The 18,770-nt window shown below is 37.1% G+C and overlaps 1 protein-coding gene across 1 annotated transcript in view; it reads left to right on the top strand.

Moving 5' to 3' along the window:
• The first annotated feature begins 340 nt into the window (after positions 1–340).
• The window catches only part of SPATS2 (spermatogenesis associated serine rich 2), a 73,355-nt gene continuing 54,925 nt past the window's right edge, over positions 341–18,770 (top strand). Inside the window, exon 1 of the mRNA XM_068971069.1 lies at positions 341–556. Within this exon, the coding sequence (XP_068827170.1) occupies positions 532–556 (25 nt within the window). The 5' untranslated portion in view covers positions 341–531. The remainder of the gene's footprint in view (positions 557–18,770) is intronic.

The raw sequence follows: 18,770 nt of genomic DNA, 5'->3' as shown, positions 1-18,770 counted from the left end.
ACGGGCTTCAGTAGTTGCGGCATGCGGGCTCAGTAGTTGTAGCCCACGGGCTTTAGTTGCTCTGCAGCACATGGAATCTTCCTGGACCAGGGATTGAACCCATGAACCTGCATTGGCAGGCAGACTGTTACCCACTGTACCAACAGGGAAATCCTCGAGTAGTTTTCTTTTAATAACTAGTTTCATTTAGAAAAAGTATGAAATAAAGCATGTGGATATCTGTTAAACTTTTTGTATAGCGGTTACTGTCATAGTGAATATGTGTGTGTGTTTGTTTTCCCCCTAGAATCTCCCTGGAAAAAGAGACATGAATGTCTGCAATGATATTTCTTGACACGAATTTGATATGAGAGAAGAAAAAGAGATCGACGGCTAGTGAACAGGATTTCAAATAACCAGAATTTTATATTTATCACCTCCAACTACAGCCTTCGGTCACCTCCTTTTAAATCAAAGATAACTACAGTCAGAACCAAGACAAGGCAAAATAATACTTCTCTTCTGCATTTTTTGAGATTAAAGAAACCTGCAATGTCTAGGAAACAAAACCAGAAGGGTAAGATTCCACATGGGCATTAATTGTTAAAAACATAGTTGTAGAGTCATGATCACCATTTCTATCTGTACGTGGTTTTAAAAAACGTTCTCTTAATGTGTTTTGAGTGGTGTTATACTTTTGCTCACCTAGTGCAGTACTACTGATGATTATAACTTATCTTTTAGTCATGACTGCAGTTAATTTTAGAAGAGCATGGAACATTCACAACATTATCTGTTGTCCCTTTAACTAGCTGGGTATTAGATTATAGCTTTTTGTGTTACTAGTTTGGGAATTCATATAACAATTGCTTTTCTACTCTTATAAACATTAAATTGTAATATAATTTCAGGAAATCCAAACACATCTTGAAAGTGTACTTTTTGGAGGGCGAACATATGTTATAGAGGTAGGATATAACTTACTGCAGGATATTCTATATCGTGTGAGTTGATGTTTCTTTGGAGACAGGAAATGAAACGAGTAAATGCTTCTAGTCACTGATTCTTCTTTATCTTTCCTTTTGGGATTGTGACTCTAGCTTTTTGTGTAAAGTAAAGTGTAAATTGCAGAGAGTCAAGAAATATCGAAAATAGTTATACAGAGGAAAGGACAACAGAGACTACACTTTTTCAGCTTTCCAAGAAGACCTGCGAAAATGTAAAGGGACAAATAGCACTTAAAACTGTCACACAGAACTGGAATATATTTGTTAAAAGAATGACCATAGCTATCCTAGATTTTTTTCCCCTCATTTAGTTTAACTTTCAATTTAAAGTTGATGTTCTTTAATTCAAAACAAAGCTATAGATCCAGGTCTCACATGCTAAATATGAAGGGAATGCTTAATTTTTTTTTTTAATTGAAGCATAGTTAGTGTACAGTGTTACATTAGTTTCAGGTGTTCAGCAAAGTGATTCAGATATGTATGTATACACATATGCACTGTTCTTTTCCATTATGTTATTATAAGATATTGAATATAGTTCCCTGTTGTTTACCTATTTTAGATATATTAGTGGATATATGTTAATCCCAAACTCCTAATTTATCCCTCCCCACCGTTGTCCCCTTTGGTAACCATAAGTTTTGTTTGCTAGGTGTGTGAGTCTGTTTCTGTTTTATATAAATAAGTTCATTTGTATCTTTTTTTTTTTTTTAAGATTCCACATAAGTGGTATCATATGATATTTGTTTTCCTCTGTTCACTTAATATGATCATCTCTAGGTCCAAATCTATCCTTGCTGGTGCAAATTGCTTTCTTTTTTATGTCTTGAGTGGTGGTCCAGTGGTGGTGGGTGGGGGTGTGTGTGTGTATATATCACATCTACTTTATCACTTCGTCTGTTGATGGACATTTAAATTGAAGGAAATGCTTTTAAACTTCTTAGTTTTGACTTGGCAAATCAAAAACCTCACTATAAGAAAACAATATACCAGAGCTGCTTGTGGTTTTGAAAGCTATAGTTTCATTGTATAGCAAACCTGTGTAAAGAATATCTGAGCTCTAAAGAATGGTTAGATTACTAAAGAAGCTGAACTCTTCAAGGGAGTGAGATTTATCAACTGAAAAGTTTTAAAAATATCATCTAAAAAGTTTAGCATTTAATTTTTCCCAAAAAAGTGAACTTTAGCAGATTGCTTTGGCCTTTTAAAAACTAGAGTCTTTGTTTATTTCATCTTTATGTTGTTCCACAGCTATAAAAAAAGTATCATTGCTTTTTATAATTAGTATACAGTAAATGTAGATTTAGATCACATCATAGGCATTAAATGCTAACAAATTTAAACTAAACATAGCCTGCATATACACTTAGTTGAAACAAAAGGAAGCTTTTATGTCATTAGGACTTTCTCTGAAACAAATATATACTTATATATAACCTATATATATATATTGGTTTTAAATATATATATAGGTTCAGATATTTGAACCAAAAAAATACAAAATTCTTATACAATTCTATCTCATTTAATTCATTTATATATTTAAAATTACATTGTTTTGGGTTTTCAGTTCAGTTCAGCTTAGTTGCTCAATTGTATCCTACTCTTTGTGACCCCATGCACTGCAGCACACAAGGCCTCCCTGTCCATCACCAGCTCGGGGAGTTTACTCAAATGCATGTCCATTGAGTCGGTGATGCCATCCAACCATCTCATCCTCTCTCTGTTGTTCTCTTCTCCTCCAGCTTTCGATCTTTCCCAGCATCAGGGTCTTTTCAAATGAGTCGATTCTTTGCATCAGGTGGCCAAAGTATTGGAGTTTCAGCTTCAGCATCAGTCCTTCCAATGAATATTCAGGACTGATTTCTTTTAGGATGGACTGGTTGGATCTCCTTTCAGTCCAAGGGACTCTCAAGAGTCTTCTCCAACGCCACAGTTCAAAAGTATCAATTCTTTGGTGCTCAATTTTCCTTATAGTCCAACTCTCACATCCGTACATGACTACTGGAAAAACCATAGGTTTGATTAGATAGATCTTTGTTGGCAAAGTAATGTCTCTGCTTTTTAATGTACTGTCTAGGCTGGTCATAACTTTTCTTCCCAGGAGCAAGCGTCTTTTAATTTTAGTAGTCTAATAATTATACTGACTTTATCAATTTAGTTATAATACATTAAAAAGATAGATACTGTGGTAGTTTTTGTTCTCTAGAGACAACTCACTTATTAAGTGTCATTTTGTAATGAGTTATGTTTTATTCCACAGTAGACCATGTTTCCGTATTTTCCTGTATCAGTAACACTTGTGAATTTCTTAATGAACTATTTAGTGGAGTTAAACTTGTATGGCTTAAGTTAAGGTGAATTTTAATTACAACTATTGATTGCTCCAAGCCTTTTAGCCCAACACCTAGCAGAAGTCAATAAGATCAGTGCTTCTCAAACTGTGGTCTGTGAACTAAAGAAATACTTTAAAATGGAGAGTGTTTAGAAACTCTTTTATAGTGGTTTGACAGTGCTGTAACATCCAGACCCTTTAAAGGCAGTTCTTTGAGGTATAATTTAAATACTATAAAACTCATCTATTATAAATGTACAGTTTTATTACTTTTAGTAAAAACAATTTTTTTTTTTTTTTTGTAAATTTTGGCCATGCTGTGCAGCTTGTGGGATCTTAGTTCCCTGACCAGGGACTGATTGAACCCAGGTCCTCGGCAGTGAAAGTTCAGAGTCCTAACCGCTGGATTGCTAGAGAATTCCCTGTTTTTAGTAAATGTATACAGTTGTGCAGCCATCACCACAATCCTATTTTAAAACACCTTCCTCACCCCTAAAGGTATCCTTAGCTACCTGTCTACAATCAGTTCCTGCTTTCCCAGGCAAACATACCTACTTTCTCTGTCTTCAGTTTTGCCTTTTCTAGAGATTTCTAATAAACAGAGTAATCCAGTATGGTTTTGTGTCTGGCTTCTTAATGCTGTTTATGAGGTTCATTGTTGTTTTTGAATGTATCAGTAGCTTACCACCTTTTACTGCTGAGTAGTGTTAAGGTTATAAAAAGTCACAGAGTATTTCTTTTACACTTTGCTACTCATGATACTTGTGTGACCAGAATTGTGGATGTTTCTCCCATATTGACCAGTTCTCTGATACCAGCCAAGTGTCCCTACAATCCGATTCAATTCTGATACTATCTTCTTGGAGTTCATGTTAGATCCCACAGGTTAAGGGCTCAGTCCCCCCAGACGGCTCCCGCTTCAGGCACCAGTCCACGAGGATCGGGTTCCCAAGTTATCCACCCTCAGTCCATCTTGACTACAAACGGGTGGTTTCTACAACCCTCCTTCTCAGATTCAGTAATTTGCTATAATGCTCACAGAAGTAAGGGAAACCACTTACCTACTTTTACTGGTTTATATACATAGTAGAGGATGTTATAAAGAATACAGGTGAACAGCCAGATGAAGGGATATATAGGGTAAGATCTGGAAGGGTCCCCAGTGCAGGAACTTCCATCTCCATGAAGTTGAGGTGTACTACTCTTCCAGCATACCGATGCATTCACTAACCTGAAAGCTCTCTGCACCCCATACTTTACAGAATCTTTTTTCAAGGTTTTATCACATAAATGTGATCAAGTATTAACCCTTACTTCTAATTCCTCTCCTTTCCCTTACCCGACAGATGGGAGTGAGGCTGAACATTCCAAGCCTCTGATCATGGGTTGAACTTTTTGGTGATAAAGCCCCCTTCCTGAAGCTCTCCAGGAGCCCAAAAATGGTTTGTTAGAGCTAAAGATGTTCCTGTCAACCAGGAAATTTCAAGGCATTTACAATCTCTATTAGGAACTGGAGTTGAATACCAAATATTAGAACAACGAGATGCTCCTAGCATCTTCATTGCTTAGGGAGTTATGAAGGTTTTAGGAGCATTAGCTGGAGTTACGGATGAAGACCAAAATATTTATTTCTTATTATATTGCAATATCACAGGTTTTATCACATTTTGTCTTCCACTTACCAGGTAATTATTCATTTGGGTTAGTTCCAGTTGTGGCTGTTACGAACAATTATAAATTATGAACATTTGCCTACAAGTCTTTGTGTAGACATATGTTTTTGTTTCTCTTGGGGACATACATAGGAGCAGAATCGTTTAACTTTCAAAGAAATTACCATGCCAAACTGTTTTCCAAAGTGGCTGACCATTTTATAATCCCACTAGCACTAAGTGTTGGTTTTGAATGCTTCTTGTCCTTGCTGACACTTGGTATGGTATCATTTTCATTATAGCCATTTATAAATATAGCCATTTTTAACCTAGGTGTTTAAGGATACTTCATTCTGGTTTTGATTTATACTTCCTTAATGTGGTTTTGATTGTACTTCTTTGATAGTCAACGATGTTCACTGCTTCTTCATGTGATTATTAGCCATTTGTATCTTCTTGGGTGAAATGTCTATTTAAATTCTTTATTCATTTTTACAAATTGGGTTATAGGTCTTTTCCCCCATACCCTGCAAAATTTTTAAATTGAGATATAGTTGATTTACAATATTATATAAATTTCAGGTGTACAACATAGTGATTCATGATTTTTTAATATAAATTTATTTATTTTAATTGGAGGCTAATAACTTTACAGTATTGTATTGGTTTTGCCATACATCAGCATGAATCTGCCACAGTTGTACATATATTCCCCATCCTGAATGATTCATGATTTTTAAGGGTTCAGTTCAGTCATTCAGTCATGTCCGACTCTTTGTAACCCCATGGACTGCAGCACGCCAGGCCTCCCTGTCAATCACCCAACACCCAGAGTTTACCCAAACTCATGTCCATTGAGTCGGTGATGCCATCCAACCATCTCATCCCCTTCTCCCACCTTCAATCTTTCCCAGTATCAGGCTGTTTTCAAATGAGTCTGTTCTTCGTATCAGGTGGCCAGGGTATTAGAGTTTCAGCTTCAACATCAGTCCTTCCAATGAATACTCAGGACTGATCTCCTTTAGATAGACTGGTTGGATCTCCTTGCAGTCCAAGGGACTCTCAAGAGTCTTCTCCAACACCGCAGTTCAAAAGTATCAATTCTTTGGTGCTCAGCTTTCTTTATAGTCCAACTTTCACATCCATACATGACTACTGGAAAAACCATAGCCTTGACTAGATGGACCTTTGTTGGCAAAGTAATGTCTCTGCTTTTGAATATGCTGTCTAGGTTGGTCATAACTTTCCTTCCAAGGAGCAAGTGTCTTTTAATTTCATGGCTGCAATCACCATCTGCAGTGATTTTGAAGCCCCCCAAAATAAAGTCAGCCACTGTTTCCACTGTTTCCCCATCTATTTGCCATGAAGTGATGGGACCAGATGCCATGATCTTCGTTTTCTGAATGTTGAGCTTTAAGCCAACTTTTTCACTCTCTTCTTTCACTTTCATCAAGAGGCTTTTTAGTTTCTCTTCACTTTCTGCCATAAGGATGGTGTCATTTGCGTATCTGAGGTTATTGATATTTCTCCTGGCAGTCTTGATTTCAGCTTGTGCTTCACCCAGCCCACGTTTCTCATGATGTACTCTGCATAGAAGTTAAATAAGCAGGGTGACAATATACAGCCTTGACGTACTCCTTTTCCTATTTGGAACCAGTCTGTTGTTCCATGTCCAGTTCTAACTGTTGCTTCCTGACCTGCATACTGGTTTCTCAAGAGGCAGGTCAGGTGGTCTGGTATTCCCATCTCTTTCAGAATTTTCCACAGTTTATTGTGATCCACACAGTCAAAGGCTTCAGCATAGTCAATAAGGCAGAAGTAGATGTTTTTCTGGAACTCTTTTGCTTTTTTGATGATCCAGCAGATGTTGGTAATTTGATCTCTGGTTCCTCTGCCTTTTCTAAAACCAGCTTGAACATCTGGAAATTCACGGTTCACTTATTGTTGAAGCCTGGCTTGGAGAATTTTGAGCATTACTTTGCTAGAGTGTGAGATGAGTGCAATTGTGTGGTAGTTTGAGCATTCTTTGGCATTACCTTTCTTTGGGGTTATACCATATTTATAGTTATTATCAGAGATTGTAAGTCTTCTTTCTGAGCTGTAAGGATTTTTAATTCTGAGCATTATCAAGTATATGATTTGCAAATATGTTTTCCCAGTCTGGCTTATCTTTTCATTTTCTTAATGGTTTCTTTTTCTTTTTCCCCTGCTGTGCAGCTTGTGGGGTCTTAATTTTCTGATCAAGGATTGAACCTAGTCCTTAAAACTCCTCATCAGTGGACCACCAGGAATTCCCAGTGGTGTCTTTTTTAAAGTAAAAGTTTTTAACTTTGATAAAACCCACTTTATCTTTTCTTAAAGTGTAGAATAATAAGATGAAGAGTGAATCTGATCTTCCCTGGTGGCTTAGCAGTAGAGAACCCACCTGCCAACGCAGGAGACGCAAGTTTGATCTATGGGTTGGGTATATCCCCTGGGGAAGGAAATGGCGACCCACTCTAGTATTTTTACCTGGGAAATCCCATGGACAGAGGAGCCTGGTGGGCTACAGTCAATGGGGTCACAACAAGTTGGACACAACTTGGTGACTGAACAATGACAGAGTGAGTCCTCCAACCCTTTCCCACACCAAAGCTTTATTGGCTATCCCGGTTCTTTTATATTTCCATAGAAATTTAGACTCAGCTTATCAATTCATGCAAAAATATCTGCTTGGAATCTGATAGTGACTGCATTGAATCGATAGATTTGTGGTGAATTGGTTATCTTTGCAATATTGAATCTTTCAGTTAATGACTGTAGCATATCTCTACATTTATTTAGATCTTACTTTCTCTCAGCAGTGTTGTACAGGTTTAAGTGCATAGACCTTGCAATTTCTTTGTTGAGTTTATTCCTAAGTAATTTATTCTTTTTAATGCTGCTGTGAATGGGACATTGGATTTTTGTTGTTGTTAAACTCACTTATTTGTTCAAGTAGTTTTTGATAGCTAACTTAGATTTTCAATATACAATGTCATGTCCTCTATGAATAAAGTTGGTTTTCTTCTTCTCCTCCATTCTAGATGACTATGATTTCTTTTTACTTGCTTTCTGCATGGGCTTGAACTTCCAGTTCATTGTTGCAAAGAAGTATGAGAGCAGACAGCTTTGCCTCGTTCTCACCCTTTGAGAGAAGCGTTTCATCTTTTACCATTGAGTATGATGTTCAGTTGGTAAAGAATCCACCTGCAATGCAGGAGACCTCGGTTCAATTTCTGGGTTGAGAAGATCTGCTGGAGAAGGGATAGGCTACCCACTCTAGTATTCTTGAGGTTCTCTTGTGGCTCAGCTGGCAAAGAATCCGCCTGTAATGTGGGAGACCTGGGTTTGATCCCTGGGTTGGGAAGATCCCCTGGAGAATGGAAAGGCTATCCAGTCCAGTATTCTGGCCTGGAGAATTCCATGGACTGTAGAGTCCATGGGGTCACGAACAGTCAGACTTGACTGAGCAACTTTCACTTTCAGTTCATGATGTTAGCTGTAGGTTTTTCCTGGAAGCCCTCTATCAGTTTGAAGAAGGTCCTCTCTTTTCTTACCTTGCTGAGTTTTTACATGAATGTGTTTCTGATTTTGTCATATGTTTTTTATGCATCTATTCCAGTGGTTCTCAAACGGGGGTGATTTTGCCCCTAGGGGATATTTGGCAATGTCTGGAGACATGTTTTATTGGTCACAACTTGAGGCCATGGTGCTATTGGTATCTAGTGGGTGTGGGTCCAGGATGCTGTAAACATCTTACAGTACACAGGATAGCCCTTTACAACAAAGATTTGTTGGCTTAAAATGTCAGTACTGCTGAAGTTGAGAAACTCTGATCTATTGTTATGATCATGTGTTTCTGTCCTTTATTTATATAGAGCATTATATTAACTTTCATATGTTAAGCCAATTCTGCATTCTGGTATAAATCCCACTTGGTCATAGTTGGCTATGTTACTGTTCTCTGTTTTCTAATATTTTGTAATACATATCTACACCTGTATTCATGAGAGAGGTCTGCAGTTTTCTGTTCTTGTGTTTGTCTAGTGTATGATTTGTTCTGAAGAATATGCTGTGTGTGCTTAAAGAGAATATGTATTGATCTGTTAGGTGGAGTATTCTATATGTGTCAGATCAAGTTGGGTGATCATGATGTTCAAGTCTTCTATATCCTTCGTCATTTTCTGTTTAGTTCTGTCATTTACTAAGAGAAGAGTATTGAAATCTTCAGCTGTAATTGTTGAATTGGTATTGTTCCTTTCTATTCTGGTTTTTAATTCACATATTTTAGGACTCTTATTAAATGTATATAGATTTATAATTGGTTATATACTGCTGATATATTGATTTTCTTATCATTATAATTTTTTTATCTCTAGTAATATTTTTGTCTTTAAAGTTTTAGTTTTTATGCTGGTTATATAGCTATCCCAGCTCTCTTATAGTTACCATTTGGAAGAAATATATTTTTCATCCTTTACTTGCAATCTATTTATGTCTTGGAATCTCAGGGATATCTCTTGTAGACACTATATAGGTAGATCTTGCTTTTTATCCAGTCTAACAACTCTGCATATGTGCGTGCTAAGTGGCTTCAGTAGCGTCCAGCTCTTTGTGACCCCATGGACTGTAGCCCGCCAGGCTCCTTTGTCCCTGGGAATTTTCCAGATAAGAACACTGGAGTGGGTTGCCTTGCCCTCCTCCAGGGGATCTTCCCAACCCAGGGATCAAACCTCTGTTTCTTATATCTCCTGCATTGGCAGGTGGGTTCTTTACCACTAGTGCCACCGTGGAAACCCCTGTAACAACTCTACCTTTTGATTATTTAGTCCTTTACATTTAAAATAATTATCAGTATGGTTCATGCCTACCATTTGTTGTCTTCTTTATGTCTCATTTTTATTCCTTTATTACTCCTTTATTGCATTCTTTTGTGTTAAACATACTTTTTACTGTGTTTTAATTCTTCTGATTTTTAAAGCCATTTTAAAAAGTTATTAATGATTGCTCTAGGTTTTTATATGCACCTTTTACTTATCACAAGCTACTTCAGGCTATTATTGACTTAATTCTGGTAAAATATAGTAACTTTGTTCCAGTATAGCCTCATTTCCTCTCTTCCTGTTTTGTACTATTGTTTTCACATATACTATATCTATGTAGATATAACTATATATTTATTTATAACAATATTATGTTATTTATTGCTTTAACAATTTTATGCTTTTTGGAGAAATTAGAGAAGAGAAAAAATATATGTACCTAATCTGTAATATTTATCCAAGTATTTTACATTTTGAGTACCCTTAATTCTTTCCTCTGGATTTGAATTCCTATCTGGCTTCATTTCCTTTCAGCCTGAAGGGCTTCCTTTAGTTTTTCTTGAAGGGCGTACCTGACGGGAGTGGATTCTTTTAGCCTTTTTAAAACTGTGGAATGTTTGTATTTTAACCTTCATTTTTGAAAAATAGTTGTACTGGATACAGAATTCTTCTTTGACTTTTTTTTTTTTTTCCTTTAGCCCTTAGAATATGCCATTCCAGTGAATATGTTATATATAATATTCTTTGTTTCTGATGAGGCACTTTTCTTCTGTTGCTGGTAAGATTCTCTCCTTGTCTTCTAACAGTTTGACTGTTACACAGCTTGGTATGGCCCTGTGGGGAATTTCATCAGAGTTTCTTTTCCTGCTGCTTTTACTCGTGCCTCTCCTGCTAGAAATCCTAGTGTATGTATATTGGTAAGTTTGGTGTTATCCCAGAGGTAACTGAGGCTGTGTTCATTTTTCTTGCTTTTTTTCCCCCCTACTTTTCAGATTGTTTACTTTCTATTGTTTTCTTATTTATTTGTTTGTCTCTGCTGGGTCTTCGTTGCTCTTGGGCTTTTCTCTAGTTGCAGTGAGAGGGTGCTTCTCTCTAGGTGTGGTGCATGAGCTTCTCATTGGAATGATTTTTCTTACTCCAAACTGCAGGCTTTAGAACTGTTGGGATTCAGTAGTTGCAGCTCAGTAGTTGTGGTTCGTGGGCTTAGTTGTCCTTCTGCACGTGGGATCTTCCCGGACCAGGGATTGAACCTGTATCTCCCGCATTAGCAGGTGGATTCTTTACCACTGGGCCACCAGGGAAGCCCTGTTGATTTCTTTTTAAGTTTGCTGATTCTTCTGCCATCTCAGATCTGCTGTTAGGTCTATGTAGTAAATTTTTCATTTGGGTATTGTATTTTCAGTTAGATTTTCTTTTTAGCTCCTTTTTGTCGTTTGTTTCTCTACTGAGATTCTCTATTTGCCAAGTCAGTGTGACATATTTTCCTTTAATTCCTTGAATATGGTTATATTAACTGTTTTAAAGTCTTTAAGTCTACTAGCTGAGCCTTCTCAGAATAAGTTTCTATTGACTAGTGTTTGAGTTTTTTCCTGTATATGAGTGAATCTTTCTTCCTCTAAAACTTTTTTTTAAAGTAGATAGTTTAGATCATATGTTGTGTTAATTCTGGGTTTGTATTAATTTTCTGAGGGTATTTTTAAAAATCAGTCTGAATATGATGAAGAATCTGCTTCCTCCATGTGTACACTCACTAATCAGCACATTTTTTAATTCTAATTTTTATTTTTTAACTTTGCTTTTTAGGGGGTTGTCCCTGCGTCTTCAGTGTTTAGTGGTCAGCCAGTGATTTGGACCGAGGTTGTGCTCAAGACATCTCAAACCCATAGACTTTTATCCTCTGCTGACTGATTTGTATGGAGCACATTGAGTTCAGACAGTTCTCAGTTTTACGTTGACTTTTACTTTCCACTGGCCTCTTGGGTCTCCCCGGTGCACATGCATAGTTTCTCCTTTAGTTAGGGATGTGTAGAGAGTTTATTTAACTTTTCTTTCTTTTTTTCTGGCTGCACCACACTGCTTACAGGATCTCAGTTCCCCAACCAGTGAAAACATGGAGTTCTAACCACTGGACTGCCAGAGAATTCTCTCTCTAGCTTTACTATGGCTCTTTCATGTATAGGATTTCTCTGATAAATTTCCTGTTTATCACTCAGTCAACTAAGACTCCAAATTCAGAGGAGCAAAGCAGTGAGTTTTTCATTTCCTACTGAGTTCTGTACTGTAGCTGACAGAGGTTTTTGCCCTCCTCTCCAGATCAAGGCTGCTTTCTTTGGGAATAAAGCTGTTGATTTTCATGGCCTTCTCTGCCCTAATAGAAGCTATTGTTCCCTAGTAGGTGGAAATAGAATGGGAGCAGTCCTAGGCAAGAAGGGTGCAGACTCCGCTCTTCTGACATAAGGCTCTAGCAGGTTCTCAATAATTTGTTGTGTGCCTTTGGTTGATTTCCATAGCCCTGAAATGGTTGTCCTTGGCAGTTTTATTCAATTTCATTCCTGTGTTTTAAGGAGAGGATTTGCCAGCCTGTTCACCACCTCTTGGGCCTCCCTCGTGGCTCAGCTGGTAAAGAATCTGCCTCCAATGCTGAAGACCTGGGTTTGATCCCTGGGTTGGAAAGATCCCCTGGAGAAGGAAATGACTACCCACTCCAGTATTCTTGCCTGGAGAATTCTGTGGGGCAAGAGTCCCCAATCCGTGGAGTCCCAAAGAGTCGGACACAACTGAAGTGGCTAACAGTTTCACTCCATCTTAGCCCTTCAGCCCAGTTTTTATTGTATTTTTATAAAAGCATTGGGGCTCAAAGGATTAGAAATTGAAACAGTGATTAGTTATTATAGATTGTTTGACTAGCACTGAGTTAAGTCTACTGACTCATGTGGCTTACTAGTTAACTAGATAAAAAATGTTTCTGCCAGAAATCTCCTGTGGGCTTACCCTTGGTTTTTGTGTACTGCTTTTTGGACGTCTAAATGTTGAAAATCATGAGATAAACAAAAGAACCTGTGAGTAGAACCCATGGCAAATATTTGAGACCCTATTAAATTTACAATGTGAATTTATGGTGGGATAGATATGCATAATTTTTTACCTTTTCCTGACCCATCACTGAATTCAGCGCTGGATGACAGAAAGCCAGCTCTAGGGGTAACCCAAGGTTGGGAATATCACAGGTTACTAGTGTATCTTACATTATTCCTAATTCTGTCTCAAAGAGCCTTTAGAGACTAGAGAAGGGTGAGACAAAGCATTGTAATTGTATTTTATATTTTAAGAGTACTGATTTGTCAGATGATTTTATCTCCCAAACTTAACTATGTATCAAAATCATCCTAGAGGTTAAAACAATTTTTTTGAATCACTATCTTAAGAGTGGTATACTAGACTCTTTTTAACAGGTTTGCTAATACTGACTGTTCTAGATGTGAAAACTGTTTGTCTGTCAGTGTCTTGACTATATCAGATTACAAAGCTAAGAGCAAATTCATAAGTGGTATACTTTTTTGGTTGACTTCATCTCACATTTATATTTAGTTCTCTCTCTTCCTCTTTTCTCCTTTGTAAAACTATTCAGCTATAAAATACTTCCACGTTTGATATTTAAACCTCTAAAACACTAAAATAGCTGACTTGAATTTCATAGTTGATCATATTTGACCATTTCTTTATCCTGTGGTACCATATACCATCACTTAATTCCTTCGGTACCTTTTGTCTTATACAGAGCTGCCGATATATTTCTCTCTTCCCCTCCCCACCTCATTTTTTTTCACCTTGTAAAACTGAAATTCTGTACCCGCTGAACAGTGACTCCCTATTCTCCCTTCCCCCAACCCCTGACATCCACCATCCTACTTTTGTCTATGAATTTGACCACTCTTGATAACTCATACAAGGGGCTTGGATGAAGTTGAGAGAATAGAGTAGCTGAGAAGCTGAATGCTGACAAATCCTGGGGCCAGGCAGACTGCAGTTGGTGAAAAGGGTCTTCTGGGGTGTAAAGGGGCCCTTGTCATCTTCCTTTGCTCTAGGATAGGTTTGAGGTAATATAGGTTCGCAAACAAATCCTCTTTGGAAGAAGATAACCTCACAAATTACTTTTACCATAAATTTTAAAAATTTATGAGTGTTTAGTACACAAAGAAAAATAATTAGAAACATGAGGCAATGAAACAATAACAGTATGGAACAAGAAGCAATAGAAACAGAAATGACATACAGGAGACCCAAATATTGGACTTATCCCAAATGGACTTAAAATAAATATTCTTAAAGTGTGCAAGGAAATAAAGAATACTTGGAGAAATTTAACATAGAACTGGAAATCTTGAAAATCTTACAATCTTGAAAGAATGACATGAGCTAAGTTTCTCAACAGGAACAATAAAAGACAGAGGAATGATATCTTGAAAGGGCTGAATAAAAATAGCTGCCAGTCTACAGTTCTACACACATCATCTGCAGTGAAAATATCCTTCTGGAATAGAGAAAAAATAAATGGCTTAAACAGAAACAAAACCCCCCAAAATAAAACAGAAATCGTCGTTATCAGAATCCAAGGAGGAAAATTCTAACGGTATTCTGAATAGAGAAGGATGACCCAGTTGGAGATGCAGGATGGCATGAACAGCAATGAAAACCACAAATTTATGGGCAAATCTAAATGAGTATTGATTGTATAAAAATAATAAGAATGTCTTCAGTTCAGTTCAGTCACTCAGTCATGTCTGACTCTTTGCGACCCCATGAATCACAGCACGCCAGGCCTCCCTGTCCATCACCAACTCCCGGAGTTCACTCAAACTCATGTCCATCAAGTTGGTGATGCCATCCAACCATCTCATCCTCTGCCGTCCCCTTCTCCTCTTGCCCCCAATCCCTCCCAGCATCAGAGTCTTTTCCAATGAGTCAACTCTTCGCATGAGGTGGCCAAAGTACTGGAGTTTCAGCTTTAGTATCCTTCCTTCCAAAGAACACCCAGGACTGATCTCCTTCAGAATGGACTGGTTGGATCTCCTTGCAGTCCAAGGGACTCTCAAGAGTCTTCTTCAACACCACAGTTCAAAAGCATCAATTCTTAGGTGCTCAGCTTTCTTCACAGTCCAACTCTCACATCCATACATGACCACAGGAAAAACCATAGCCTTGACTAGACGGCCCTTTGTTGGCAAAGTAATGTCTCTACTTTTGAATATGCTATCTAGGTTGGTCATAACTTTTCTTCCAAGGAGTAAGCGTCTTTTAATTTCATGGCTGCAATCACCATCTGCAGTGATTTTGGAGCCCCAAAAATAAAGTCTGACACTGTTTCCACTGTTTCCCCATCTATTTGCCATGAAGTGAAGGGATCGGATGCCATGATCTTTGTTTTCTGAATGTTGAGCTTTAAGCCAACTTTTTCACTCTCCTCTTTTACTTTCATCAAGAGGCTTTTTTCTTATTAGTATTTAAATATACATAAAGGATAATACAAAATCAATGACCCATAAGTTTGGAGGGACATAAGCTTTCTTGCTTTGTCAAGGAAGAAGGTAAAGCTACTAATTAATATTAAGATTGTGCAAGTCAGTAATAGTCAGACACAACTGAACGACTAAACTGAACAGACATTATGATCTCCAGGGAAACTAGATACACAGATGTACCTCGAAGATACTATGCTAAGTGAAACAAGCCCATCACAAAAATACAAATATTGTATGATTTCACCTGTATGAGGTATCTAGATTAGTTAAATTCAGAAAAATAGAATGGTGGTTGCTAGGGGCTGGGGGATATGGGGTATTGTTCAATAGATTATGAAGTTTTAATTTTGCAAGATGAAAAGACTGCATGTTGGTTGCACAAAAATGTGAATGCACTTAATACAACTGACCGTACATTTAGAAATGGTTAAGATGGTAAATTTTATGGTATGCTTTTTTTTTTTTTTTTTTACCACAGTAGGGAAGAAATAGTGACTAAACAAAAGAAAAATGTTCTGGATGTTGTTGTTGTTCAGTCACTAAGTCATGTTCAACTCTTTGAAACCCTTGTGGACTGCAGCACCCTAGGCTTCCCTGTCCTTCACTAGTTCTCCCAGAGGTTACTCAAATTCATGTCCATTGAGTTGGTTGATATTACTGCACTTTGCAGATAGTGTATTTTTTTCTTTTTATTGAAGGTTTGTAGCAACCCTGTATCCTCAGATGATGGTTAATAAAATATTTTTTAAATTAAGATACGTTCATTGATTTTTTAAACATAATTAGACATAAATCTAATAAGACATTGCACACTTCACAGACTATAGCATAGTATAAACATAAGTTTTATATGCATTGAGAAACCAAAAAATTTGTGTGACTCACTGTATTGCAATATTTACCTTATTGCAGTGGTCTGGAACCAAATCTGCAATACCTCTGAGGTATAGTCTGCAGATCAGTGAACTAAGTGTGTATCTTAAGAAGTTAGGAAAATAAAAATAATTCAAAAATGTTAAAGGAAATGGAATGATCCATGAATAATAGATTTCTAATATTTATGATATTTCTTCCTTTTCTTCCTTTATTGTAATTGCTAAGACCACAAGTTGACCAGAAGTAATGAAGCAAGAAAGTTAACTATGTGGTATATGAGATGATGAATGTGTTAATTATCTTGATCTTGTTAATCTTTCCACAATGTATATACATATCAGATCATTATGCTATGTACTGTAAACATATACAACTATATTTGTCAGTTATTCTTCAGTAAAGTTGAGAGGAATAAAAAAGAAGTAATAAAGCCATCATTTTATCTTGTTATTTTGACCTCAAAGGAAAAGCTGTCTCAGCATTTCACCCTGTGTTGATGTTTTCTATGGGACTTTTTAGATACCTACATAAAAAGCCCCAAAGAATCTAAACTATCAGAATTAGTGATTTTAACAATGTTGCTGAATATAAGATCATTTTATGAAAAGCAGTCCCAACTATTTATATCAGCAATAAGTAGTTAGAAAATGAAATTTAAAAAATAGATGCCATTTACAATTGTACCAAAAGTAGAAAATAGAAATTTAATGAAAGATGTGTAAAAACACTATCAGAAAGTGATAAAGCATTATTGAAAAAAAGGACATTTAAGGAGAAGGATATACCACATTCATGGGTTGGAAGACTCAATATTTTGAAGATAAGTGCCATTCAAAATGGATTTATGTAATAGGTTTAATGCAATTCCCATTAAGGGCTTCCCTCATAGCTCGGTTCATAAATCATCTGCCTGCAATGCAGGAGACCTGGGTTCGATTCCTGAACTGGGAAGATCCCCTGGAGAAGTAAATGGCAACCCACTCCAGTATTCTTGCCTGGAGAATCCCATGGACAGAGGAGCCTGGCGGGTTACAGTCCTGGGGTTGCAAAGAGTCAGACATGACTTAGTGACTAAACCACCAATTCCAGTTAAAAAAAAAAAAGAAAAAAACCACTTTTTAAAAAATGTAGTTGGACAAAATGATTCTGAAATGTATATAACAATGCATAGTGCCAAGAATAGCTAAAGAATTCTTGAAGGACAACAGCAAGGTCTGAGAATTTGTTGTATCAGACATTAAGATACGACAAAGCCACAGTAATTAAGATAATATGAAATAGCCTTGAGTCAGAAATATAGACAAATGAAGAACAGAACCTAGGAACAGATCTATTCATATAAAGAGTTTTATTTATTGAAAAGGTGATACTGAAGAACACTAAGGAAAGGATGGTCTTTTTTCTGTTCTGAGACATTTAGAAATCTATATGGTAAAGATATATCTCTTGTTACTTACTTTACTCGTTCAATCACTCAGTCATGTCCGACTCTTTGTGACCTCATGGACTGCAGCACGCCAGGCTTCCCTATCCTTCATTATCTCCTGGAGTTTGCTCAAACTCATGTCCATTGAGTCGATGATGCCATCCAGCCATCTCATCCTCTCATCCTCTTCTCCTCATGCTCTCAGTCTTCCCCAGCAACAGAATCTTTTCCAGTGAGTTAGCTCTTCGCATCAGGTGGCCAAAGTATTTGAGCTTGAGCTTCAGCATCAGTCCTTCCAATGAATATTCAGGGTTGATTACCTTTAGGATGGACTGGTTTGAGCTCCTTGCTGTCTAAGGGAGTCTCAAATGACTTCTTCTCACTTTACTGCATACCTATAAATCCACTCCAGGGTTTGGGGTATAGATCCAAATATAAATGGCAAAACAGCAAAACTTGATAATTTAGTTGTTGTCTTTCCAGACCTGACAGTAACAACTATTGTTGTTGTCATTTTTACTTTTTTCCTTAGTAGCATTTTTTAAATGTTTTAATAGACTATTTTTTAGAGCAGTTATAGATTTACAACAAATTGAGCAGGAAGTACAGGGATATGGAATTCTAATATGCCTCCTGCTCTTAAACATACAAAGCCTCCCCCATTGTCAAAATCCTTCACCAAAATTACACTTTTGTTACAGTTGATGAACCTACACTGATACATCATTATCACTGAAATTCCAAGGTCTACATTAGTATTCACTCTTGGTGTTGCACATTCTTTGGGTTTGTACAAATGTACAGTCACATATATCTACTGGTATTGTGTCATTCAGAGTAGTTTAACAGACCTACTGTTTAACTTCTGTGTTTTGCTTATTCAGTCTTTTCATTCCCCTCACCTCTGGCAACCACTGATCTTTTTACTGTCTCCATAGTTTTGCCTTCTCCAGAATGTCATATAACTGGAATCATACATTGTGTAGCCTTTTCAAATTGCCTTCTTTCAGTTAGTAATATTCCTTCATGTCTTTTCATGGCTCATTAGCTCATTCCTTTTTAGCACTGGCTAGTATTCCATTGTCTGAATGTATCATGCCGTGCTGCTGTGCTTGGTATTGGTCATGTCCAA

The sequence above is a fragment of the Capricornis sumatraensis genome, chromosome 4 (genome assembly GCF_032405125.1).
Source record: "Capricornis sumatraensis isolate serow.1 chromosome 4, serow.2, whole genome shotgun sequence".
In the NCBI taxonomy this organism is placed as follows: domain Eukaryota; kingdom Metazoa; phylum Chordata; class Mammalia; order Artiodactyla; family Bovidae; genus Capricornis; species Capricornis sumatraensis.
The sequence above is the reverse complement of the archived record's forward strand: the minus strand, read 5'-3'. Positions and strand labels throughout refer to the sequence as shown.